The 27,771-nt window shown below is 40.6% G+C and overlaps 1 protein-coding gene across 1 annotated transcript in view; it reads right to left on the reverse strand.

Moving 5' to 3' along the window:
* The window catches only part of LOC106957563 (thyrotropin-releasing hormone-degrading ectoenzyme), a 162,778-nt gene that overhangs the window by 12,566 nt on the left and 122,441 nt on the right, over positions 1–27,771 (reverse strand). The window contains exons 7-16 of the mRNA XM_015048950.1: positions 27,181–27,318; positions 26,687–26,752; positions 20,909–20,974; positions 20,349–20,527; positions 11,876–11,964; positions 9,928–10,061; positions 9,775–9,830; positions 1,756–1,903; positions 1,565–1,668; positions 1,029–1,136 (exon numbers count right to left, since the gene is read on the reverse strand). Coding sequence (XP_014904436.1) covers positions 1,029–1,136; positions 1,565–1,668; positions 1,756–1,903; positions 9,775–9,830; positions 9,928–10,061; positions 11,876–11,964; positions 20,349–20,527; positions 20,909–20,974; positions 26,687–26,752; positions 27,181–27,318 — 1,088 coding nt within the window. The remainder of the gene's footprint in view (positions 1–1,028; positions 1,137–1,564; positions 1,669–1,755; positions 1,904–9,774; positions 9,831–9,927; positions 10,062–11,875; positions 11,965–20,348; positions 20,528–20,908; positions 20,975–26,686; positions 26,753–27,180; positions 27,319–27,771) is intronic.

Below are 27,771 nucleotides of genomic sequence, written 5' to 3' on the forward strand. Positions count from 1 at the left end.
AACTGGCTTCATTATTTTAGATGCAATCCTGACATGTAAAACAACCCAGATGATAAATATTCATTCCTAAACGTTGCCTAATGAAGTCAGACCGTTTTCTTCTGGGTTGTATTATTTAAGGAAGCCTCTCATCATCAGCTCCCCACTGTCCTCCACAGAACTCAAGCATCTGTTTCTATTTAATTTGCCGTTTGAAATTTAATTTCACAGATCTCGTTAGGAACCCGGAGGGAGCGAACACGGACGAGACACAAATAAACTTTGATGGAAACGCCAGAGAAGAAAGACGGGATCATGTGACCAAATCGATGATCAGAGATGGCTGACGGAGGTTTGTTGGGTTTTCAGATCTTATTGACTTGCAGGAATGTCAAACTCATTTTGGGATAAATCGGGACCATGAATGTTCTTAAAGGGCCGGTTGTGCCAGAATGTATTGATAAAACACATCAAACTGTTAAAACATTAATAAATGGCTGTTTGTGCATCTAATAAGTACTTCATAAAATTAAATAATATTTTGTGATTTTTTTACAATCTAAATCGCTGATTTGTGGAGCTAATTTAGAAATATTTGCAAAACATCTTTCAATATTTACACTTATGTATGACGGTAAATGGGAGTTTTTGTTCGACTATTACTAGACTCAGGTAAAGCTGAGGAAGCAGTGTAGTAGAATCAAATACTGCCCCCTGTAGGTGGGAGTCAGCATCACATAAACCCAAAGCTTTTGACTGTTTTGTTGGGAAATTTACAGAAAAATAAAAAATTAATTATTATTGCAAAAAAGTGTGTGGATCTGCTGATTTTCCATAATCGTGAAATCACAAAAAACTGGAGAGACTGAAGAAAGTTTACAGATAAAAACCGCTTTGATCTGGCTGATGCAATATTATTTAAGCAGGTAAACCTTTAAAGGTTTTATTCATGTGACCCGGGCCTTGAGTTGGACACACCTGGACTAAAGTTTAAGGTTTAATGTAGCCGCGTTGCATTCAGGTACACCTCAGAAAAGTGTGTGCTGCACCTGTTCTTGTTGCTGGAGATCCAGTCGGAGATGTAGGCGACGGCCTGGCGGTGACACTGCTTGTTCCCAAAGCTGCAGGCCAGCATGATGAGCTCCCGCTGCAGCTCCCTGCAGGAAACAGGAAGACATTCAACCAATAACAGAGACGGAGGATTTAATCTGGACTCCACCGGAGTGGCCATCACTTTCCCTGCTAATGAGGCGCAGAGACGAGTTTCTTATTTAATCGACTCGGGGAAAAAGCTGAGAGAAAAAATCTGGAGAATTTCCAAATATCTGTCAGATATTTCTTCTTCTGCAGAGAAAATGAAGCGGCTCTACTCCAGTCAGGATTTGTTTGAGCCGTTTTGTTTTCAAGATGGAATAATTATAACTAACATATAAATTAATTTACTCAGGATTTACTCTGACCCACACAGGGTCATAAGTATACATATACCCTGATTGAAGAGGTTTTAGCACTTATAATAACACTTTAAAGTTTTAAACAGAGTGACTCGCGATCGGAACCGGCTGACCAGAACCGCTCCTCTTACTCAGTCTGGTACGACGCCTGCAGGATGTTTCCCTCGGTTCCCGGTCCGTTTGTCGGCCAGCCCATCTGATGGTACCGGGACGCCACCTGCTTCAGCACGTAGTCCTGGACACACACACAGACACACACACTGGGTCAGCACCAGCGGCCCATCGTGGAGCTCAGATGGATCATGATGGATCGGTTATTTACGCTGAACAGCCTGTAGTCGTCTGTGCGGTCCAACAGTTTGTCCAGCTGGTACAGCGCCCGGCTGGCGGCATGCCACGGCAGGAAGGACGTCTCCTCCGGCAGGTAGCCAATCAGCTGCAGGGGAACGCCCTGTGGGAGGTACCCCGCCCTGAGTGTGGGAGGGGGGGAGTCAGGACGGAGACCAGAACATCACCGGTCCACAGGCTCAGCCAGAGAGACGGACCCTTCATGAACACACCTGAGTTTCCCTCCCACCATCTTCAGATCTAAAAACACTGGTGTCAACGTTAAGGACACTGAAGCCCTGGACAACAGGAAGTAGAACGTTTTACTTTGAAAAGTCCATATTTGACCTAATCAACAGAAAGCAAGTTGGTGTAACCTGGTGTCCATTACTACCAAACGTTTGGCTCTAATTTAACTTATAGACGCCTGAATGTTATTGTTTACATCCGGAAACAATGTAAACAACGCTGGAGGGCAAACAGATCGTTCTTTTACTGGCCATCCACAGCGGCAGTAGAACAGAACCGTTAACAAAATGACCCTGGAGATGAAGGTTTTATTGGTTTAGTGCAGCGTGTCACAGCAAAGGGAAAAATAATGCAGGAAGAATAACTCAAAGCCACTTTCTTCTCGCTCTCTGTGTCTCACAGGCAGACTCGTTGCCATGGCGACTGGAAACAACACCATCATATGTTGCAAGATTCAACAGCAAAAAACACTCAAACATTTCAAACACAAAGAGCAGAACATTCAGTCCGTTACAGTTTTGTTTTCAGGCTTTATGTTGATTTTGCAATTATTAACAAGCTGTCTCTGTGGTAGCATAGCTGCTATTAGCTAAGCTAACACAGCAGAGGTAGATTAGGTGATTTCCTTATTTTTGTAACTGAACCAAATTCCACAGCACATCTACATGTTAAGATCGTCAAAGTCAAGTTAGCATAACTGAACTACTTCTCTTTCTTTTTCCAAAAACTTTTTCCTGACCTTGTTTTCTCGCTGTCGTAGCAAAGCTCTGTGTCCATTTTTTATTTATACGTCAGGTGTACGTTTAAAATTTAGTGCGTCATATTGACAACTTAGCAGCTAAACCCAATGCTAGTCATCGTCTGCTAGCAGCTTTTAGGTGTGACGTCACGATGCAACAGGTCAGTGCCCTCCAATCTGACCGGAATTTGATCCAAGTTATTCACTTTTGTTAATAATTGCACTGAACAATATTATTCTTGTTATTCATAGCCAAACAACACCTACTGCTGCACAACACGGAGGCCGTAACAATCATCTTGTCTAAAACCTCTGGTTTTCTCTAATAACCTTCGTCTACTCTCTTTAAACTGCTGCTGAGAATGTTTGGGACTCACTGAGGTGCATTCAGGGTCAGTAAATCAATGTAAAGTCAGATTCTATGGTGCAGACTTGCTCTTCATTTCAACTCTCAGGAGTGATCCTCAGAATAGCTCAACACAGAAACAAGTTGAGGGAAAGTTGGCCTCTAAATGCCACAGCAGCTATTAGGCAGGCCGAGCCACATCCACAACCTGGCGCATAGCAACAAGCTCTCTGTGTGCGTTTGTTAACATTCCTGCTGGTTTTGTACCTGCTTCCTGCTTCAACCTTCAGCCTGAACCTCATGAATATCGATGGGGGCCTGTGGTTGAGCAGGGAACGTATACTCACGAGGTTCAGACATCTTCAGAGAGGGGAAGAGGTTTTCATTCAACAGATCCACACAAACACTTGACTGAAATGTTCAGGGACACGCCGACACTCTGACGTCCACCGAAAGTTAATCTGTCGGAGATAAGACGCTCTAAGTCTCCGAGCAGCAGAGAAACCCCTCAATTCCAACCCATCACATTTCCATAATCTGCCTCGTATCGTCGCCAGGACCCATCATGCACCTGGGCTCCAACGCATTTCCATAATCCATCCGGTCTGCAGAGACTTTTGGTTCAAAACGATCCAAAACGCTGACAAGATTTTACATGAAAGAACCAGGAGAGAGAGAGCAAGATGTGGCGGTAACCATGGCAACGTCAGCCGACCGTTTATCTGTTTTCTTCCCTGTACTCGTCCCCTCAGCGTTTTCCATTTTTATCAAACTCCATCCATCATCTATCTGTCCATATTAGCATTCACACTCTCCTCAAACTGAAAGTGAGATAAGAGACGGACATGTTGACGCTTCAAAACTACATGAACTGGTTTGAACCGGAGACATGAGGACGGCGGCGTCAACCAAACTCTGGGAAGGCATCAGGGCGAGCGTCACGGTCTGGGTCTGTGTTTCTGACCCATGTTCTGTTATTCTGCTTCCTCACCTTGTTTATGTCACTTTCACCATCAGTTATACAGGCTTTCCCAGAATACATGAGGAAAGTTCTGGTTCATCTGAGAACTGACATGTTCCTTGGTACTTTCCAGAAGTTCCAGAATACTTTCCCAGAGCTATCAGGTTACTTTCCAGAATATACAAGGCACTGACTGGTACTCTCTCAGAGCTTGAAAAGCTAATTAAAATACTTATTGTTTATTTTTTTTGCACTTTCTAGAACTTTCCAGAATAATCAGGTTATTTCTACGATGTACAACGCATGTTGTGGTACTTTCCCAGAGCTTACAAGATTAATTTCAGAACTTACAAGTTGTATTTTAAAATAATTTACACAATTTACGTTTACAATAGTTCTAGATACGTTTCTAGAACTATCAGGTTACTTTCTAGAATATACAAGGTATGTTCTGGTACTTTCTGTTTAAGAACTTCCGCGTTTTGGTACTTTCCAGAACTTACTGGGTACTTTCCCCAGAACCATCAGTTCACTTCCTAGATTATAGAAGGTATGTACTGATACTGTTATTGAGCTTCCATGGTTAATTAAACTTACAGGTTATGTTTTGGTACTTGCCAGAACTTCCCAGAACTATTGGGTTACTTTCTAGAATGCACAAGGTAAAGTTTTTTTTACCTTCAGGTTATTTTCTTACGACAGCAAATTAGAGCCACTATAAAAAAAACAGAAAACATTTCTGCCAAAACTATCTGAAATTTTGTAATTAATGTCTGAAATATTCTAGAAAACCATTAAAAAAAAAACAAAAAAAAAACTTGGATATTTCAGAGATTTAAAATTTGTAAATTTCTTAGAAAACCCCCCAGAAATGTACTTGAAATTTTCAAGTTTTAAAAATCAAAATTTTTTGACTTGCAGATGCACCAGATTACTTTTTCTACTTTGTCCAGAACCAAACATTGCTTTTTGGAAACCGGTGTCTTTTTGTTGTACTTTCCTGGAACTTTCAGGCCTCGTTTCAGAACAGACATGTTTTCTGGTCCTTTCTAAAACTTATTTTCATAAGTTACTGTTTCTTTTCTAGATTTTTCCAGAGTTACATTCAGGAACTTTCTGGATTTTACTTGTGATCTTACATAAACCAAACGATTACTTTCCAGGACTTAGAAGATGTTTGCCTGGAATTTCCAGAATCTAGGCAGTTTTTTGAGTCCTTTTATATTTTTATTTTCTGACATTTTCTAGAACATACAGGATACCTGTTGCATCATACATTGTGAAACCTGTTTAATTAGCTCATAGTTTCCTTTCAGGGACTCGTTTGTGTCATGAGCTAAAGCAGAACTTAGATAAATGTCTAACGGTTTTCATTAGTGTGTGGATTAGGGAGTCACATCTGCAACAGAAGTATTTTTCTCTGCAGGTCTTTTATATCTGTTTTGCCACTGCAGACGTCAGAGCCACCTCTCTATTCTGAGCAGAAGCATCAAATCTCTGGTGAGAAGCTACAGGGTTAAATGTCTGAGAGGAAATCAGAAATGCATTTCCTAAACCATTTTGCTTTTAAGGAGCAGTTTCACCTCCACAGCAGAGCAGCGGCTCTCTGGATCCGTAGAGAAGTGGAGGAAGCTGAGGAGATTAGCAGGTAGATTTTTAATTTTCCCTCCCAGTTGTTGTCTCCGTTTGGGTCTTTCTCCCAGCGTTGTCGTCTTAATGAGCTCATTAACTCTTTAACATCGTTAAGGGCCAGTTAATTGTTTGTCCATTAGCTATTAGCAAGGCTCAGTGGAGAGCCAACAAGGGACGGCTGTGATCGCACACACACAGACACACACAAAGGGAGGCGACATCCATCACTGTTTAAGCACAGAGTCAAACAGACACAGTCATTTATTACTGCAGGACCAGCTTCACACACACACCAGCATGCTAACACACACACTGCCACCAGTTGGCATTTATTGCTCCTGTTCTCAGTCAATCGAAGTGTGAGCGGGAGGAGAATCAGCATGACTGAAATTAATCCTGAGATTAAATGTCCTTCCAGGCGTAATCAATTCACTGAGCAGAAATGCTGAAATAACATCTTTGTAAACAAGAAGTATTTTTGCGGCTTAAATGGGCTAAGCAGGCAGTCCTAACAAGGATGGAGTGGATCTCCGTCTCTCATCCGTTTCAGCTGAAATTCATCACCAGTTGGCAGGAGTTTTATTAATCCACTTTATCAGAAGTTTAAATTAAGCGAAGTGATCTATTAAAGGGTGAAAATAATTCTCTGGGATCAATGAGTACAATAAACACAAATCCAGCTCCCAAACTTCAGCCCAGATATAATCTACAAGGAAAACTTCTGATAAATAAAATAAAATAATATCCAGGAGGAAAACATGCGGAGGGAAGAGGCTGGTAATGAGGAACCGTGATGTCAGTAAGACGCAGCGGCTCCCAGAGAGTTTAACTCTTCTGCAGATAAATTATCGTTCCTCTGATTCTACCAGCTCCTGTAACGTGAATACATTTTATTACTGCTTTGTTTGGTTTAAATTTGTTTTGCTCGGCACATAACGTGTTTTATTGTTTTATTACGCTACGTTCAATAAAGTCAAACTAAGTAAAAAAAGTCAAAATTCAAAACTAAAATTCTGGGATTAAAGTTGGAATTTAGAATTATCAGATTAAAATCTGAGGTAGAATTCATGAGATTAAAGTCAAAACTTTTAGATTAAAGTCAGTTTTTCTTGAAGGTTTGTAAACTGGACCATTATTACACATGAACGCTGATAAAAGCTGACGGCCGTTTTTTATTTTCGGGCAGCAGCGGATGCAGCTTTAGTGCAGCAGGAATTTCTCCTGACGTTTCTGAACCTCCCAGAATCGATAACGCGAGTCTCATGCGTGGTGACGAAAACTGTCAAAGGTTTCTCAGTTGTTTTTTTTTTAAAATATTAAGACAAATAAATGATAAAAAGTTGACGGAAGTTGTTGCGGAGCTACGCGGAGTAGCGGCGGCTGATCGCTTCCCGTCGTGACAGATTCAGGCTGAGGAAGCTGCTTCAGCTGTCAGGGTGAATATTAATGGATATGTAGCTCCTTTTTCTGTGCAGATGGGAACTCGTCAGCGCGCGGATCCTCAGAGGATGACAGCGCAGTAGTCTGGAGCTGCTGCTCATTCAACATGACAGAGCGCAGATGGCGGAGTGAGGGGGAGGAAGCAGAGACAGCAGTGGATTGAGTTACAGAGCCGGTGTCACCCTGGATTTCTGTTACGGCGCTCACGGCGCCGCGGGCTGAACACGCCGCGGTGAGGCGGGACGGCTGCAGGAGATTAACCGGGCGCATCTACAGCAGGCTGCTCACTTTCTGCTCACACTGACCGGATCGGCTCTGAATGCAGAGCAGATCCAGATCGTCCTGCTGCACTGCAGCAACTCACCGTCCAGTAATAATCCAGAATAATCTAATAAAAGCTTTTTTATTTTAACCACTTAAAGCTGCAGAAATACAGCAGTCAGAAACAACCAATTAGAGCCAGGAGGAGGTGCTTAGCGTTGTTAATCATGCTGGTGTACACGCTGTTCACACCCTCTCCTTTTTCTCTGCTACGCTACAACTTCTTCCCGACAGCAGATCTTGTTGTGAATGCTAAGGTTAGCTAGCATAGCCACTGATGATGCCAGATAAACAGTTTTCTTAGTTGTTTCTCAGCGTGTACAAGAGGATGATTGACAGCACTAAGGCCCTCCTCCTGACTCTGATTGGTTGTTTTTAACCGGGAGCGGTGCATGTTTGCAGATCGCTATAAAAGCTCAGGGAGCTTGATTTTTTTCATCTCTCTTGTAACATTTTGTCACAACATGGTGTCAGTTTTAGCAAATAAAAACAGATTTATTTTATCACAGTTACGTAGTGTGCAGTTAATAAATGTAGGATAGCAAAAGGTGCTCAGTATGAGTTGGGTTTTATTTTTTACAGAATTTGAACCAGGTGATAAAAATGTTGCTTAAGGAGTTCCAGTCAGAAAATATTTACAGACAAAACGTTTCTCACCTTAAATTCAAAATGTTTATGTGTTTTGTCCAGTTTTGGATTAATTTCTGCTTTGACTGGATTGTTTTTCTTTTTTGAGTCTGAATACTCAAGTTAACGATTAATCGATTACTAAATTAACTGGCAATTATTTTAACAATCGATCAATCACGATTAATCACATTAATCACATTAATTCACATTTCACATATTTCTATCTGATCTGCTCCTTTGGCTGAAGCTCTATGTTAAAAACAGAAGGTCTGTTAGCTAAGTCAGTGAAAAGTTTCTATATTTCAGTAATCCAATTCAAGATGTCCAATTCATTTTTCAGTTTCATTTCACATCCTGGTGTTTTTCAAGCAGTTGTTTCCTGAGAAACGTTAATTATGGTTCATAGCTGAGGAGAACCCAACGAGTCAGAAAACTGGTTTAGCCCACACCAATAAAACTGGATTTTAGTAGAGAAATGTTTCGTTTCTATGCCTATAAAGTCACGGAAAAGCTGCTGGCTTGATAGTTGCCCAGCAGGCAGTCACTGCTTCACACGTTGCTACGGCTAAGGAGCTAAAATCTTGTTGCATTTATGAGAAACTACTAATGTTATTATGTAAATATATATTGTTGGGTGAGGACTTGAACATGTTTATTTTGATTATTTATATTGATTTTAATGTGTTAAAAATGTTAACACAATTAATTTTTGTTCTTTTTTAAACATTCATAAATCCAAAGATGGAACCTTTGTATTTATTTCCAGTACGTCTTTAAATCTGACGCACAGCCGACATCCCCAGACACAAAGCCGATTCTCTGGTCCCACTGGGGTTAATTTCTGCTTTTAAACGATCTGATTGGACGCTGGAAAAGACTAATGTTGTGTTCAAGTTGTGCTAAAAGGAGTTAGCCTTTCAAGGCTAAAATAGCATCAATGCTAAACGAGTTGCTAATGCTAATGTTAGCGTCTACATTTTTAAAGAAGCTCCATGAATAATCAGGGTTTCCTGAAACACTGATGGTCAAATAATCGAAATTACAGATTAAAAACAATAAATATCTTTTTTTAAGTTCAAATGTTTATTTATGAAATAATTTACCAGCAAAATTTGTTTTTTAACTGAAAGTGTTTATTTTGTGGAGATATCGTTTTCAAATGAAAGTGATTAATTTTATCGAGTCCCACTGATATTAAATTGTGTTTTTAAATCTGTATCCAGGATACAGTTTTACTTTCTTACAGTTTCTCATCAGTCACTGTTTGTTTGTTTTTATCTGGTGTATAAAAAAGCTGTGACACTTTAAAAATGGTGTCATCTGTAAATGTATAGTTGATTCCTATTGATGGCATTTCAACAAAACAAGATGAGAAATCAGAAATCCTGTCAGCGGCACAATAAAATGGACAAATGAGGAGAAACATCCGTCCATAGAACGGCGGCAACAACAAAACCAAGAAGTTTTCAGCCGAGACTCAAGAACCAAGTGAAACTAAGTAGCAGGGGGTCGGACAGATAAACGACGCTGCCAAAGAAAAATGCAGATCTCTTGGTAAAACTTGAAAAGATCAAAGGTGAGATAAAACTTCAAAAAGTCTTTTAGCTACAAGATAGATCAATAAAACGTATCAAGACTGTTTGTACTTTGACCGACTTGTTCTTCCAACCCAACTGGTTGAGGTCATGTGACTCACCTGGCCAGGTTGAAGGCGTCGTCGATGAGACCCGCTCTATTTCCAACAGAAATGATCTGGAGAGGAAAACAAACAGCAGGAAATGAGTTGATTTGGTGATCGGATCTGGAAATAATTCAGAAAAATCAAAGCAGACAAATAGAGAAGGTTTACCTGAGGGCTGTTGTGGAGCTGCTGAATGAGCAGCTTCCAGTTCTGAAGGTCATAGTTCACGCGGAAGTAGCCAGTCTGGTTGATGTTTCCCAGCAGCCAGGTGCTGTCATCCATCTGACCAATCCTGTGGCTTTCTGAGTGAAACAACACATTAAATTAGATCCGTAAACTAAAGCATTGAAGTTATTATCACCCAGTATGCTGATGATATCTTGATGTACATTCTAGTTGGTTATTGGCGTCTCCTTCAGGTCACTCAGTCATTTCCCAACTGTCCTTTGATGAACTTTCACCTCTGACCTGCTAACTAAATCCTGAGGAGGAACTCTTGGGTTTTTGGTCAATTCTCTGGGTTGAACCTGCAGGAACGTCGATTCCAGGGAAGATTGGCAGATGACTTTGTCTTCCAGTTGTAAATAACCTTCAGATACTTTGTCAGGGTTAGCTCTGCAGAAACACAAAATCATACTAAGTATTTTGGTGCCAACATCTTATTACACCTGAAATAAGACAAAACAAACTTAGAATTAAGTCAATAGTTTCTTCATATTGATGAAAAAGTAGTGGAGATATTTTAACTTAAAATATGGGAAACGTGTTTAAGAGGCAGATTTTGTCACTTCTAATAGTTTTTCATCAATATTAAGGAATTGTTGACTTAAAACAAGCTGAAACGTTGCTTGTAAGTTTGTCATACTTTAAGTGTAATGAGATATTGGAAATACTTGGTGAGATTTTGTGTTTTTGCAGTGTTGGTGTTATAACCTTCCCAGACTGATTGGCTGCTTCTCTAGACGTCATCGCTGATGTTTTTCTGCCTTGGGTTGTTTTAGCCCGGAAACTTGCTTTAATAAAAGGTCTTAAAATGGATGATCAGTTATTTATGCACTTGGAATTTTTCCACTTTAGCTTAATCTTCATCAAACCTCTCCAGGAAGTAGTCTGGGCCCAGCTGATGGAGCGTTTACATTTTGTAGGTTTGTGGATCAGCAGCATCACGGGGCCACAGGAGGAAACCAGCACATCCTGCTGAAATTAGGTTGAAGCTTCAGTGAAGCAGCTTGTAGGACGTTTCCCACTTTGAGAAACAGCCAGGTGATAAAAACAGAACGCAGCTGTTAGCCCACTTCTCCTTCTTGGATTTAAACCAACTCCTCGCTCTCCTTGCATCAGATTGGTGCCAGAGTGGCGACGTGGAGATTACCCTCGTCAGGCTGTAACAACACAACCGGAGCGAGCTTCACGTTCACAAAGCAAAACACGTGTTTCATTAGGGGGGAACGGAGCCAGCAGGAGCCCCTGTTTCCACCAAAACCCAACACCAAGCAGTTCAGGATCAATTCTCAAAACATTATTTTGTTCAAAAAAGGGACTAAAATGAGCTTTATTCACTAAAACAGAATCCCTAGAGGGTTTTGTTCTTCAGAAACAATGATGAAAAAAGAAAAACAAAATGGGGTTTATTCTCAAAGCTTTTTGTTTGTCAAAGTAAAGAGGGGACCTACAACGGAGACTAATCCGAGCGAACAAACGATTGATCAAATCTTTGAGTCAGAAAGCTGACCTGTTAACAAAAGAGTAATCCTTTCAAAACAGCAGAAGCAGCGCCGTTTTAAAAAACATGAAAGGATAAAAAGCAATCAGGATTTTTCTTTTTTGAATAAAAAGCAAACGCCAAATTACAGGAACCGTAACGATGTTTATTCCCTCCGCCTACAAACCTGAGAACAGAGCAACACGCTGCACCTGTGAACCTTTAAAGCCCCGGCAGAGGCAGCTCACATGTACAGAGCTGAGCAGATAATTAATTAGAGAACCTGAGCCGGTTTGATCCGCTAACAGATCCTCCCAAGGAAACAGCTCGTTATCTCCCGGCAACAAGATAATTAAGACACAGGTGGAAATAAAGTTTCAGAGACGTTCAGCGGCGTCTCCGGTGGCGCCGTACCTGTCCTGTTGTTGATCCAGATGAGGCTCTCCAGGCAGACAGCGGACACGTTTCCCACGGCGACAGTCAATGGGACCTGCCACTGTAAACTGCAGAGGGGGAGAAGGATGTTAGCGACGGTCAGCGGGATTGGATCGGGTTTTATTGCCCCTGTTAGGGGAGCAAGGGTCATCGGTCAGCTGGAAATGAGGCGAGCGACAGCCGCAGCGGCGGAGCGAGGGCTTAACAGCTGCACAGGCAGCAGATATCAGTCAGGAGAAACTGACTGGAGGCCGGCGTCCCTGTCGGGGAAAAGCTAGCTTAGCATTTTCACACCTTTAGGAAGTTAAATAAACTTTAAAAGTGATGTAATATGCTTCTTTGAGCAGGTTAGGGTAGTGATGCAAAACATGATCATCACATCTTATACTCAAAGTTATTTTGTTTACACTCACATGTGAAAATGGCTGCAAACTGATGCACAATTATACAGCCGTACATCTTTGAAAAGAAGAAGTGGAGCCTTCTGCACAACCAGTGAGAAAGAAGGGAGAGGCTTCTGGTTGGTAAGACAACGACAAAAACACTTGTCTTTTCCAACAGCCATTGTTCAGCTCATACAGCATCTTCAGTCATAGGCTTCTTCAGATCTGCAGTAACACAGACTGCTACAGGAAATCTTTCCTGCCAACACCCATCACCATCGACGACAACTCTAAAGAATCTGAGTTAATATGAGTCACGACAACGTTCACTTTGAATTCAATAAAGTGACTTTGAATTTGAAAACCAGCTGACCAAGCGGTCTGGGCTTCAGCTTTGGTTGCTTGGCAACACTCTGAAACTCAGCTTTGGTTGCTTGGTAACACTCTGAAACTCAGCTTTGGTTGCTAGGGAACACTCTGAAACTCAGCTTTGGTTGCTAGGTGACGCAGTGCCTGCATTCCGCAGGTTTTTGAAACGGTCTATTTTCCAGACACCAAAAAAACATGAACTTCTTGCAAAAGAAATGGCTGGACGTTGCTGTTGTTTTTTAGAAGCAGTTGAAACCCAAATGCTTCTCACCTGTTGAGTTAAACTGATCTCACAGGTAAATACTCCATTTTTTTCAAAATGTGCTCTAGACTGTTCAAGCTTTAATTTTAATATAAAAAATCCTTAATTCATGTACATCTGCAGTGTTTTATTTCACTAAAGCTATAAAATCAAATTTAGCGTTTGTGTTTTTCAATTACCATCATTACACTATTTTACAGTAAATTGTGAATAAGTGCAATACATTAAAACTTTAATATTTTCTGGAAAAACTGGTGAAAGCATTAAATCAAAGAACATTTTCTGTCCTAAAAGAGGCAAAAACATCCAGTCATACATTTTGAAGTTTAGGAGTAAAATGTGTGTGAATAAGCCAAGAGAACGGAAAGAATAATGCCTTAGAAATACAGAGAAAAAAAGATTTAGCATAATAACCATAAGAGCCAACAGCTGCATAATTAAATGTATAAAATATAATGCACTATCTAGACCCAGAATTATCTTCTTAACATTCCTCCACAAAGATTTCTGGACCAGACCGACTAAGAATTATGTTATTAGGTGAAAAACTGGTACATTGTTTTCATTTAATTAAAGTAAAAATGGCTTTAAAAATAAAAAAATGTGTTTTCTTTATTTTATATTACAATCATGCATTGATTTATTTTGCACATTGCAAAAAAACTATGAATATACTGAAGTTGCAAGGCAACAAAATATGAAAACATTTTGTGTTGTTGATAAATGGCCCAAACTGAACAGATTCATTCATGCTAAGTGTTCTGTGGAGGTGAATTAGACTGCTGGTACGTGAAGAAAATAATCTTTCATCTAATGTTGGATCCACAGAGATGAAAACAAAGGAACATTATGAGGATTTTTGCCTCAATGCCTCTCACACGGTGGTTTGGCCATTATATTGAAGGCTGTTTATGAAAATAGGAGATGCTGAATGTTTTGCCTGCGACTTGAAAGAGTTTCAGACGTGAGTTGGAGCTTGAATGTGTTTTATGATGGATTTGTTTTGTTTTAAAAACAGAAACTTTTGAAAATAAGAATAGAGCCGGGTTGTCACCGTCAGTTAGCAAAGCTAGCTTTAGCGCAGAAGAATTAGCTGCTAAACTAGTTAATGAAAAACTTAAAGAAAATTTTTAGTTTCTACAAATGGTTGCAAATGTGATTTTAGTGGTTAAATGTTTCACTAAAACATGAAGCTCTAAATCAATACGTTTTTTGATTTTCTTGTATTTTTTTTAAATCTAAAACTGTTACTGAATTTGCCAACAATTAGCCTCCCAAGCTAGCTTTAGCTTTTATTTATCTATTGCCAGCAGCTAGCTAAACAGTTTCGCCAAATTAATCAATCTGTGGCAAGTTTGAGTTAGTTTTTAATAATTTTAACCATTAGTTCACCTAATTCTGCCACTGAATTTGGAGATCTGTACTGTAGTATTTTGTCCTCAAATCATAGTTAGTTTGATTAACTAACTTTCACTGGTTTTATTCAGTTACTCTGCATGAGGCAGACTGAACTTTCATTTTAACTAGACTTAAGTTTTGAGTTATAAAACTTTTGACTCTGGAGGTTCAGCGAAGGAATTAGCTTCAACATGTGATGAGAAGATGCTACTAATAATTTAAAACACCAAATACAGCATTATGCATTGATATGCAGAAGCTAACATTTACATCGTTCCTTATTTCTGCTGCTGTGTGTCTAGCCAATCAGCAGCAAGGAAAATAAATGCTGCTTCTGGATTGGCTGCGTTGCATGTAGCATTGAGTATAGATGTCTTAGCTTCCCAAGCTACATTGTTTACCAAAATTATACATACATTTTACTATAAACTGGTTAAGTATTTGGAGTTATGCTCCACTAATACTTCACTTTCACAACATTAATTGTTTTCATCCTTTCAAGTTCAGAGACATTTCCAGACGTTTTGGTGTTGTGGGGTTTGTTGTGCATCTGCAGACCAGCTGTGTGAGGAAAATCCTCAAACTGTTGTTTCTCTCCGTCTTTCACTCTGAGCCGTTACTGTATGCGAGTAATAATGGCACCAATAGAAAAACGGTTAAAACATTAGATTCTTCTCAGTTCCACTAAAACCCAGATTTTAATTAAACTCATTTTGATCAAACTCATTTGGATTTTAATTAGACTGGATGTTAATTAGGGGTTGAATACAATCAGCTCGACTCGCTCAAACCAGTTAAACACAGATGTGTGTTTATGGTTCGGAGTGCGTTCACTGTAAGCCCAAAAAAACGTTCCTAAAACCACCGTTTGTCGCCGCAGGCAGCAGAGGATCAATACGAGGCCCAAGCAACCAAATATTTAATCCTACATTCATATCAGAGCGACTGACAAGAAGAGAACTCAATCACACGCAGTCAGCAGGACGGACAGCAGAATGTGTATTAATATTGATGAGCGCGCTCATCCTTAGAGTTTATAGTTTATTCATCAAAGCCAGAAACCAACTGGATGTATAAGAAGAAAAGCAGCAGGAAACCATCAATGCATATTTTTACAGTCAAAACTCTTCAGATAACAGAAACCCCTGTTGCTCCTCATCCTCTGCTACAACACACATCGACCTCATTTATATGTTAGAAAACCAAAACCAAAGATTAAAACATAAACTTCAGCAAAAAAGTTGACTTTTTCCAGTGGTTGGGAGTTTAATGCAAAGGTGGAGCTTTACAGAGACACATTTAGACTGCTCTCATGATAAATTCATATTAATGAAGTTACAAAACAAACTGTCCATCGTGTCAGGAGTTTTATTTTGCACAGTTTTCTTCAGTTTGTTCAATAAATTTCAATTTATTTGTGTTTGTAGGGATTTAATTACTGTGGTATTTAGTGCCTGTCATACAGTTACGTAAAAAAGTACTAGCTGATGTCGTCACTTTTATCGTGATCACAACAGCAACGAAAAAAATATGGTGACGAAGCTTTACGTCCGTATCGCCGGCTCCTAGTTTGATGTGAACAAATTTTAATGTTAGATAGAAATAATGAGTGATTTCACTCGTTATCCTAACCCTGGGAGTGATGATTTCACTCGTCACTCGTTACATCCAGGCCTGGTTACAAAAAAATGAAGAATCAGAACCTTTTTGACGACACGAAAAATATCTGAAAGAGCAAAAAATCTGAGAAAATTAATGAACGGATGAGAAAGTCTAGAAAGGGTTAGAAAACCATTCGTCATATTTTGGGACTCTGTTAAAATCAAGCAATTTTAAAGGGGCAGTATCGTGTAAAATCAACTTTTTAAAGCTTTATATTAAGTTTTAATGTTCCTCCCTCATCAGACACAAACCTTGAGTCTTTCATCATTCTTAAATCTCCATGGCAACCATTTAGCGTTGCAAAACACCTGGGCGGACCTAGATCCGACTTTGAGGCGCAGCTCCTCCCCCTTTCGGCTCCTTCAGACTAGCCAGCAGCAATCAGCAAACACCTGATGGAGCTGCTGAGCTCGTTACAGCAACTGCAGCTCAGAGCAACGCTGGTAAAAACGTTGGAGCCATGTTGGGATGATTTCCTGAAGGCGGAGCTTCAGAGAGAGCAGGAGTTCTTAAAGAGGTGAAGGCCCAATTTCAAGGCATTAATTACAAAGTCATATGCGATACATATTGCAACACAATTACTTGTTTGTGTTATAAAATGGCTCTTTGCCTGGAAACTCATAATGGCGCCCTTGTAAAGCTCGGCTCAGACTGCAGCCACATCAGCTGACGGGTAGCAGAATGAGCGTCTGTGTTGATTTTAGGAGTTTTAATGCTAAACAGGACAGTTATGAATAATTCCCCACTCAATTTGTTTATAATGTTTATTTATAAACAGCTTAGCCGTTTTAAAGTGAAAGGTGTCTCTTCAGAAACGTCCCAGAGGGAAATGGGAACAAAAATGGAAATGCTGAGTGAAATGTAAACAGGCTGGAAGTCTTTTAACTGCTTGTGAATGTTTTTTAACAGCCAAGGTGAGCGGAAGCGGACGGCGACAGCGCGTGTTCGTGCCGGCTGTGACAGTTTACACCTACAGATACGCTGCTGCGAAAAACTAATTGCTCAATTACAGATTTATTCAGAAGGTAATTTTTTTTAACAGACAAAAATAACCTGGTTGCAGTTTTCACACGATTTAATTTTTGAGCTAAAAAAGTCCAGAACAACTCGACTCCATGTGCAAAAGTAAGTGACCCCTAAACCTGATAACTGGGTGTCCCTCCACCGGCACAGACCGACGTCAACATGTCTTTAACGTCACTGAGAGACATTTTCTCCATTTTCTTTACTGAACAGTTTAATTTAGCCACAGTGGAGCACGAGGCACAGCCTTTCAGTTTGATGTATGTCCATACTTTGACTAGACCTTCATTTTGATCACGGATCTTAAGGAGTTTCCGGTGTCTCATGCTTTACGTCTGGTTTCTTTAGGAAGCAGAAAGATCTGAGTGAACATGAAAACATCTCATGTTTAGTAACTGATGAAATGAGCCTGCAGATGTGAAACCTTTAGCAGCGACGCTAGTTGACCGTTTCTCCCTTTCACTGTCTGAACTGGATGAACTTTCCTATAATTATTTGAACTAAATCTCCACTTTGCTTCATGTTTCCAGCCATCTCTCTTCTGCAGCAACTTTCAAAGCTGCTTTGATGAATGAACATCATAAAAAATATACACTGCAAATAAACAGCATATGGCCTGATTCTGAGTCTTTACGCAGAGACGGGACTTTGACTGGGATCGGCAACAAACGTCCGAAGAATAAAGCCTTGTGTGATTTAAAGCCAGGAGAAGAAGGAGAAGCTCATTAAACTCCACAGATAACAGCCTGTTTAACTGTTCCTAAAGCCTTGGACACATCTAACAGAAACGCAGAAAGCTGCTCTCGCTCTTCCTCCGCAGCCATAATGTTCTTAGCAGAAACAGTTTCAGTATTTATTGGACTATAAATCTGAGAGCTGCAAATAAAGGCTTCATTTAACCTCCGAAATAAAAGAGACACAACAAAACATCAACAGTTGCGTCTGATTTGAGCCTGGATTTAGTGTGACGCAGAAAAGGAGGAACACACTGAATTAATGCAGGTACGATGCTAATTAGCACCACTAGGCACTTAGTCATATTCATAAAACTAGAATATTTTCTTGAACAATAATTGCCATTTTTATCACTACATTGGTTCAAATATAGCTTTTGTTATTTCACAATAACAAAAATCATTGTATTCTAGTATATACTTACATAATGAATTATGTATCATCATTCATTGATTATCTAAAGCAATTCTTTCATTCAATGTTGCATTATTGAAGTCCATGTACACAATTTTAAATTTCTACAACTGTAGCTAAATTATGCATATAATAGGTACTTAATTATTTAAAAATGCTTTTAACTGGTTAATAGTTCAAACATTAAATACACCTTAACATGCTTTAATATGACCAGTAGAAGCAGTCATGGCGCTACCATTGAAGAAAACATCCACACTATTCCTTATTTCCATTCTCACACTACAGCCAATCAGGAGCTAGGAAAATAAATGCCACTTCTGGATTGGCTGCTTTGCAAACACCAGCCAATAGCGTGTCAAGTAGCGTTGGCCCAAGGTATTTCAGCTTCTGAAATGGTACTCTCTTTCAAACATTTGAAATAATTCTACAACTAATTTGGAGAAAAATCTACAAATAGGCAGGAATCAACTATAACACCAAACTAGCATTATTTATTTCCATTCCTCAGTTGCCTATAGTCGCTAAAAAGCATCAAACCCAAAATTAAACGTAAGATTCAGTATATATGTATATATGTTATTGCACAATCTACACCAGGGTTAAGACTATTTACTGAGTTTATCAGCCAAACTTGAGCTCTGGCCAGTTCTGTGTAGTTCACACTCTGACCACTAGATGGTATCAAAGCCCCTCTAACCGCGTCCTTAGAATGAGAGGAATTGGCATCAGCCAGAGTTTGTGAGATTCATACATCACCTTGGCTGCATTCACAACCAAACAGACGTCACTCGTCCATAAGAGGTTTGACAAAGGAAATGCGCTTCTGAACGCAGCTCAAAACGTTGCTGTTTGTTTACCAAAGGGCGGGCGAACGCTCTGGGATCACCGAGCGAGTTTCTGACTCAAAGAGAGGAAAACCAGCAAAGCCTGAAACGGACGGCTTCAATTCAACAGCCAACCGAGACACAAAGGGCTCAGATGAAAAGACGACAGAGGAAAGGAAAGTTCCAGCGAGAAGCCAAGCGGGACGGAGCGACTGTAAACTGCCTCACGGGAAGAAAAAAGGAAAGAAGGAGGAGGAGGAGGAGTGAGCAACAGGTAAAGAGGTCTGCTGAAGTATTAATGGAGGAGAAAGTGGGTCGATAAAACGCAGAAGAGAATAAACTCCAAAGATTGTCAAGGATGTGAATAAAACATCATGGGAATAAAATATGAATGATGCATAAATGATAGAAAAGTAGTAAAGGAGGTGAGGAAAAGTGGGCAAAGGGGGGAATGCGTGATTGCAAATTAACAAATTTAGTGCTGAATGCGTCACAAAAGATCATCCTGAAACAGCAGATGAGTCATGAATTTACGTCACCAACACTTTCCTGCATGTTTCACTCAGAAGAAACGAAGCTTCAACTGGTTTTGGGACAAATTATTGCTTGAAGGTTTGATAATAATCTGTTAATATTTCCTAAGAGTTATCTTTTAATCCCTAAAGATTTCATTCACATGCTAAAAATTATTATTTACCACATTAGATATACGAGCAGGCATTTATTTTCTAAGACAGAAAGAGATGAAAACTGTTCATGTTGATTTTCTGCTTTCCAGTCTTGGTAATGACTATTATACATCACACTAAGTCATGAACAGATTGTTATCAGACATTAACATCCCATAATAATCCACCAATGTCACTGGTCAAGCTCATCATTTCGCAGCTCGTCACTAACAAACCGGCTTCCTTTCATTTCCGTAACGTCGGATAAAACTGGAGACTCAGAGAAGTCCAGCCTGAAATCTCTGATTTTTATGAGTCTAAAACTCAAGCTGAGAAATTTATATTTACAGAACAAAAGTTTGGTTAAAAACCAACTTTTAATCACTGCTGATGAAACTTAATGACACTTAGAGCTGAAGACTCCGGGTGTAAAACCCTGAAGACAGGAGTGAGAGCAGACAGATATTTAACTGGATAAAGGTCTATTGCTTAAGTTAAAGTCAGTTAAAGCTTTTATTAAGTTATCTTTTTCTAATTTGCAGGGACTGAGAATTTAAATTGTGATTGATTTCATTTTTGAACAATTGTAAAAACCCTGAAGTTATCAGCTTCATTGTTTCAAGGCAGGAAAATAAATTTCCATGTACAAAACTCACCATCTGATGATTAAAAACACTCTAATGGACCATTTGTGTTGGACTTTGTTGCTACCTGAGGTTGTTTCTGACTTCCTCTCCGTACAGGAAGTGCTCCTGGGTGACGGTGATGTAATGGGTTGGCAGCTGCTCTGATTGGTTCTTGCTGATGGTGATGACAGGGTAGCCCATTTGTAGAGTCCATCTGTCCATCATCTCCCCGATGTCAATGTCCCGCCCTTCTGAGCGCATGGCCTTTAGACAGAAACAAATGCAGCGAGCTGGTGAAGGTGCAGAGCCTGATTGGAGGAAGACGAGTGACCTTCAGGTAAATTAGGTGTCTAATTGGCTGCCTGTTAATCAAAGATTTTCAGTACATAAAAAAACAAATCAATGGTGATCACATTAAAAACTTCTTGTTGAGAAAACAACTCACTCTGGTTACCAAGGTAACAAACTTTCTCCATCTCATCAAGTCTTGGCGAGCATCGGCCTGGCCTTTGCTAGAATTACTAAATAATTACCAACTTCAGTGAGTCAGCCTGCTCTCCTCTCCTGCTGAGGCTAATGTGCCCTAAAGCCTCAAGTCCAAATAAAGAAAAGAAAAATGGCTTAAAACCAAACAAACAGACGTACCTGAGTTAGTTTACTCCAAAGGTCGTCTCTGGCTGCGTTGCTGTACATGTGACTCAGGAGATAATCCTGAAACAAAGACACAGAGACGTATGATGGCAACGTCTCCAAGACGTTTCATACATCTAGCTGCTGTTACGACGTCCTTCCTGGACGAAACTGGACCAGAACCACTTAGAGATTTCAGAGATGGTCACCAGTCGTTGAGAGGAAGGGCCTCTCCATTACGTAAGGGGCAAGTCAAAAATAATTCTCCAGTCGAGTCTTTCAGGGATAAGTCAAAGTCTAGAGGCTTTTAGGTAATTCCTTAGTGGGATTTGAGGTTAGACCAAGTCCAGCTTCAAGTATTTGGAGGGCAAGTCCAAGTCATAATCCCAGGTGTTTGAAACAAGCGTCAAGTTTTTCAGGGATAAATGCAAGTTAAGTCTCAACAGCATGTTATTCTCAAGGCTTTGAGACACAAGCTTAAGACAAATCTCAGGGGCCTGAGGGTCAATTCCTTGTCATTTCCCAACAAGGAAGTGTCAGAAGTTGACAAGGGTCTTTGAGTCCTTGAGGTGCAAAACCAAGTCAAATCTAATGAGGGGCAAGTCCATGTGAATTCACGAGTCTTTGAGGAGCAACTCCAGGTCAGGTCTAGATCCTGTGAGGGATCTAGACCTGAATTGGAGATCTAAGTTCTAGTCAAGACTCAAGTCTTTTGGGGACAAGTCCAAGGTCAGTTTTACAGCTTTGAGTCAAGTTCAAGACCAATCTAAAGTCAATTCCATGTCATCTGCTAATTCTTTATGGGGCAAGTCCAACTCAACTCCTGAGTCCTTGAGAATCAAACCTAAGAATAATCTCAACTGTTAAGACGAGTTCAACTCTCTGATGATCAATTTTAAGTGAATCACTATAACAACAGACCCAACAATGTGCTTGATAAACTGCATCAGTATAAGATGAAAATACAGACCTGGGCAGTTTGTCACATTTAACTGTTATATGTTCATCTTTTATTCTTTAGCAGTAATGCTTATGTTTTATTATATAGCAATTTTATATGTAAATTACCCATATTTTTTATTTTATCCCAGTTTTTCAATTATCCTTTATTCTAATACCATATTTACACATTAGGGAAAAAATGTGCTTAAAGGAAAAGGTGTTGAATTTTTTATGTTGTACCAGGCAACACCTTTTATATTTTCGACCTCTGAAAATGTAATCTTTAAAGTTTATTTATAAATTTTACAGAAAATATTTGGAAAAAGAGCTAATTTAGGCCTTTAAATTTATTTCTCACATTACTACACTAGTCTACAACTAATTATTTTTATTTATGCCTATCCTGATAAAACACACAGGGAATTATGTTTAAATTCCCTCATTTTTTGTTGGTTACATCACAAAAACCTGATGTAAATACATAAATATAAATAAAGATCTGACTAACACCTTTCAAGGTATAAAGGGATTTTAACCAACATTTCTGCAAAGACCAGTATGAGCAACAGTTGAACCAGATTAATTTTTTTCTTTGGCTAATCCAAAACTTTTAAGTTTAAATGATGAGTCCCAACGAACTAAAGCAAAACTACAGCAGCAGATTAATTTTCTTACTCCAGGCAGCAGAGGAACTTTAAAGTCCTGGGAGGATTCCTAATTTACTTCTTCCTCATCTGTGTTTTTTCCCAGATGATCAAAGTTGGCTCTTGCTCGGCTGTCACCGCTGCTGCTGTATTCCAGGACATCTTCATGCAGCTGACGCCTCCCAAACAAGTCTCTGCTGTGAAGCTGTGAGCGAGTTAAAGTCACAAGCAGCAGAGCTCATTTATTTTGACTTCACTGTTGGAGGAAATCTGCTTTGTTCACCGTCTGCAGGCTCTTCCACTGAGCTGAGAGAGAAACAAAGAGCTGCCAGTTTTAATAATCTCCCACTCATTGCTTGGATTTGTACAACACAACCAAAACAAGGAGCCTCTCATTTCTGCCGCATCAAAATGAACTGTGAACAAAGCAGTTAGTGAATGAAATCAGCTGAACAGAACATGCTAGTGGTTACAGCACCCTCTACTGGCCAGATGGAGGTAAATCCACGCGCAAAGAGTGCCAGGTTTTTCCACAACTGTCCTGTTGGGGGCAGCAGAGAGTCTATTCCCAATGTCGCCTAGCAACCATGAAAGCGCTAAACTACTAGCCAGCTAGTAATAATGGAGTTTAAAATCTCACTGATGATTTTCTGTCATTCATTTAATCCTTTTTAGTAAAAATATTTAAAAACAAAAGCCTGGCAACACAACCGCCTTGGAGGGATGAAGGCCCTGAATTTGGACACAAACTCCGCCCACATCAAAGATCCTCAGAAGAGCAAGATGCACGTCTCCTGGAGAATTTTCAGTCGAATAGCGCTTTCAACAAACTGGTGGGACAAAATGTTGATTGCTGTCAAAAAACAACTTCAGTAAGGCTCTAACACAGGGGTGTCCAAAGTCGGTCCTCGAGGGCGGCATCCTGCACGTTTTAGTTCTCTCCCTGCTGACAGTAACAACCTTTTCAGCTTGTCAATGTTCCTCTTAGGCCTCTAAGGAGCCATCATTTGATCCAGGTGTGTTAAACCAGGGAGAGAATAAAACATGCAGGGTGCCGGGCCTCCAGGACCCACTTTGGACACCACTAACATAAAGGCTGGGTTCAGATAATTAAAAATGTTTCCTGTGAACAAAAAAACTATTCGAACCAAAGAAAAATAAATAAAAACACAGTTTGGGCAACAACTTATTTACTTATTTTTAAATAACTAAGTAAAGAAACTCTGAACCCTGAAACTTAAGACTGAATGTTTTATATGATGAATGTAACTTTTGTGGTAAAGCCAACATGTGACACATATTACTGTATATTGCATTTTGTTAACTAAAATCCTCTATACCGTCTGGGAATCAAAGAGCTCTAATTTCAGCTAATTAATATAAATATCAACAATATTATCTGACATTTTTATCACAATATTTCATGTCACTGTTGTGATAACAGGAACCGTTTATTTTAGGTAACTGTATCGCTGTGCAGCCCCACAAACACAAACAGGTTTTGAAAAACTTCCTCCCAATCCTGACATAAAGGTCAAGTTTTGATTTTAATAAATTTATCATGGCATGGATCGTTACCTTCGTTACCTGATCTCCGGTTATCAGAAGATGATGAACGGATGAGAATATCCGCAGCTCTCCTGTGTTATTTGAAAGAAAGTGTAAATGCTAACAGGTGTCTGTGAGAGGATCCCCACATTTCTGGCGTACAGTGAAAAGCTTTTAGATCGGAAACATGTCAGAACAGAAGAGTTTAATTTTTAATCTGGGTGGCCGGGCGCGCCTGGCGGAGGTCGGGAGTTTTAGGAGCTTTTGGCTGATGAACAAACGGCAGGCTGCCAGCTTTGTGTTTCTCTCTCGTTCTCACGGCAGAGCTTAGTGAAGTGAGAGGTTTGGATGAGTTCATGATCCCACAGACAGGCAGGCAGGAAGTGGCAGGGCAGAACCGGGACCTCCGGGGCTCGATAAGCGGATCAGAACCCAGATGAGGTGGTACCAGCTCGCTGTGTGTAAGTGAGTTTGACTCCGACACCTTTACTGACAGGAACAGATGTACAGAACGCAGCGCCGGCCCAACACAAACAGAAAGCAGCCGGTGATAAATATGGGCTGCAGGAATCTCATTAGGAGAATCTGCAGCTTCGTGGCGGAGCAGTTCAGCCTCACAGTCTGTTAATGAGGTCTTGTTTTCCTTTCTGAAGGATCTCTGTCAACACAGCAAACACTTCAGCTGCCACTTTCCTGCGTCTGCAGACGGCTCCTCAGAGCATCGACACATCCATGCTGCCAATTAAAGCTCTGAGTGTGTAAATCATATGTAAAGGTTAGGAAATAAAGATAGGGATGTATGTCAGAACAGAAGAATGTTGTATGTTTTCCTCCGTTTTGTGTCTTTTGAATAGATCTGATGATGTTTTGCGTATTTTTTGTGCTTTTTGGGTGATTTTGGTGTCATTTTTAAAGAACTTTTCAACCATTTTGCACCAATTTTTCCACTTTTCAAGTAAAGATCTTATTTTTCCAGCCTCATTTCTCAAGTATAAGTGGAACAATGCAGTAAAGCAGAGTGGGTCAAACTCCATGTTACATTAGTTAGATTTTTATGTCTTTTCTTCCTTAATTAATGAAATCATCCCTGGAAAATTGTATTTAATATTCACCCTGGTTCTGATAATCTGAAATATTTATAAAATAATTCTGTTCGGTCCATAAACTGCCTTTAATTCATTCTGTGACCTAAATTTAAAGGTTGTTTTCTGTGTGGTTCCCCCACAAACTGAACCGCGCCGTAAAAAGCCTCCGTTGTTTGTTTTTATTGTCTTATTGCATTTGCATCACCTTTTACAGACTCAGGAGCTTCATGGCTGGGAATCAGCAGCGTTTATATCTAACCTGGTTTCCTGAAAGTTCTGGGTCACCTAAATTCTGCCGGAGAATCAGGACGCAGCATTTATTGTGTGTGCAGATGAACAAAGCATTTTTAGTTTATTTAGAGCAAATAAAAACAAGCAACAGTCTTCAGGGAGCATTAAATAATATTTTACAGAATTTCTCTGTGATCTGAGTCCAGTTTTATGGATTAAAAAAAATTTCTGGCAGTAAAATAAATTTAAGCGTAGCGGCTGGCCTCCATCTTATTGGCCGGAGTTCGTCTGTAATGAAGTGAGCTGATGCACAAATGAGACTCCAGGGTCTCCAGCTCCGGCTGCTGTGGCTGAGCTTCCTTTGGATTTTTATCTGCTGGAAAATCAAACTTCTGTAAAAGTTATTTCTGTCACTAAACTCCTCCCAGCTTCCTCTTTGATCCAGCGGCTGATTCTGTCTTTGAACTCAGTAAAGAAAATAGAAACATCATCCAGGAATGTGATGTTTTTACTGAGGATTTACTTATTAATGTGTGGCTGCTGCAGAATCAGCAGCTTATTTTCAGAGCCTTTCAGGTTTATTTGAGATATTTGAATTATTCTTTTTTTTTTTTGTTTTATCCAGAAAGACAAAAACAAACAAACAGAGAGAAAGGAAAAAAACGTGTTTTTTCTTTGGAAGGAAATGTGAATCATAAAAACATGCAGAGTTTTTGCTTTGTTCTTTAAAAACTGAGTTTTCATGGATGCAGAGCAGAGAGAGAAGCAGGAAGTTCAAACCATGTGTGATGATTATTATCCCCTACTCCAGCATCTTTCTAACCAGACACACTCAAAGTGGAGCAGCGAAAACAAACCAGAGCTGATGTTACCTCTGTGTGAAACTAATTCAGACACAGAACTGATTGTTGTGTCATAAAAAAGATGAATTTTAATTCAGAAGGTGATTCCTAAAAGGAATAAGTGGGAGCAGAGTCCAGACTGATGGGAATGTTTTCACCCTGCGGTTGGAAGTCTGGACCAGCGAAGCCTCGTCTTTCAGACTAAAACCCACCATGTCCTCCTTCAATCTGCTTTCAAAAAGAGGGAGAAACATCTAAAAGAGCTTTAACTCAAACCAAAGAGCTTTTTACACAAACTGCGTCCGCAGCTCAACCCTACAATTACCATAAGCTCTTAAGGGTAAGAGTGTTTCTAAAATATGGCTTATTGCCGTCTCTGCTCAGATCGTCTGTCTGAAACCTTCAACTCGACTCGCTGACAAATCTCTTAAGAACACTTCAAAGCCAGCGACCGGCTGTCGGTTCCAACGTTAAAACCTCCAGGAACAGATCTGCACTCACGTTCAGCCCCTTCTGGAACAGCGGCTGCCCCATCACGTTCGCCAGCATCCGGATCAGCGCCGCCCCCTGCAGACAGCGCACAGGAACAGCAGGGAGAGTCAATGAGCAGAGCTAGCATTAGCTTAGCATCACACCTCACCAACCGGACCAGACTCTCTGGGCAACCGGACTGGAGTGGGGTTAAAGCAGCATGAACAGGTCTGGGCGACTTGCAGCCCGTTTCCTGTTTTCAGAGCGTCATCAACATCCGATTCATTTGGTTTGGATTTTCATGTGTTGACGTCTGGATTCAACACGTTCAGAATCTGAACAACTAAATAAAAAACTTGTTTCTGGTTTTATCAGGGCTGGTTTCGATCAAACCATCTCTGGAACTCGGCCCAAACGGTTTAGCTGAACCAGAACTTCCTGGTTTTGATCTGATGAGAAGTTAGTTGATGTTGGGTTTGAAAACCTGCTGAAGTTCTGCAGAACAGTTGGAATCGCTGGTCTACCTTCTTGTAGGCGATCCAGTCGAAGACGCGGTCGATGTCCGTCGCCTGCTCCACTTCCTGGGAGATGGGATGGGAGGAGCTGAGTCCGTCCAGCAGCATCACCTCGTGGAGAACGTCGGTCAGGAATCGCTGCTTCTCCTGGAAACACAACGGAGAACCGAGACGGTTCCTACTGGGAGCGACGGAGAGAGACGGGCTGGATGAGCCAACGAAACCAAACGAACTGTCCGAAAGCTGAACTCCAACATCATATGTACTGTCTGCTGCGTCACCCTCCTGCTGCGTCACCCTCCTGCTGCGTCACCTTCCCTGCTGCGTCACCTTCCCTGCTGCGTCACCTTCCCTGCTGCGTCACCTTCCTGCTGCGTCACCCTTATGCTGCGTCACCTTCCCTGGTGCGTCACCCTCCTGGTGCGTCACCCTCCTGCTGCGTCACCTTCCCTGCTGCGTCACCCTCCTGCCGCGTCACCCTCCCGCCTCCGCCCCCTCCCTGCTGCGCCCCCTCCCTGCTGCGTCACCCTCCCGCCGCGTCACCCTCCCGCCTCCGCCCCCTCCCTGCTGCGCCCCCTCCCTGCTGCGTCACCCTCCCGC

Source organism: Poecilia latipinna, unplaced genomic scaffold, assembly GCF_001443285.1.
Source record: "Poecilia latipinna isolate Pla-1442-1.1 unplaced genomic scaffold, P_latipinna-1.0 Scaffold915, whole genome shotgun sequence".
NCBI classification, from domain to species: domain Eukaryota; kingdom Metazoa; phylum Chordata; class Actinopteri; order Cyprinodontiformes; family Poeciliidae; genus Poecilia; species Poecilia latipinna.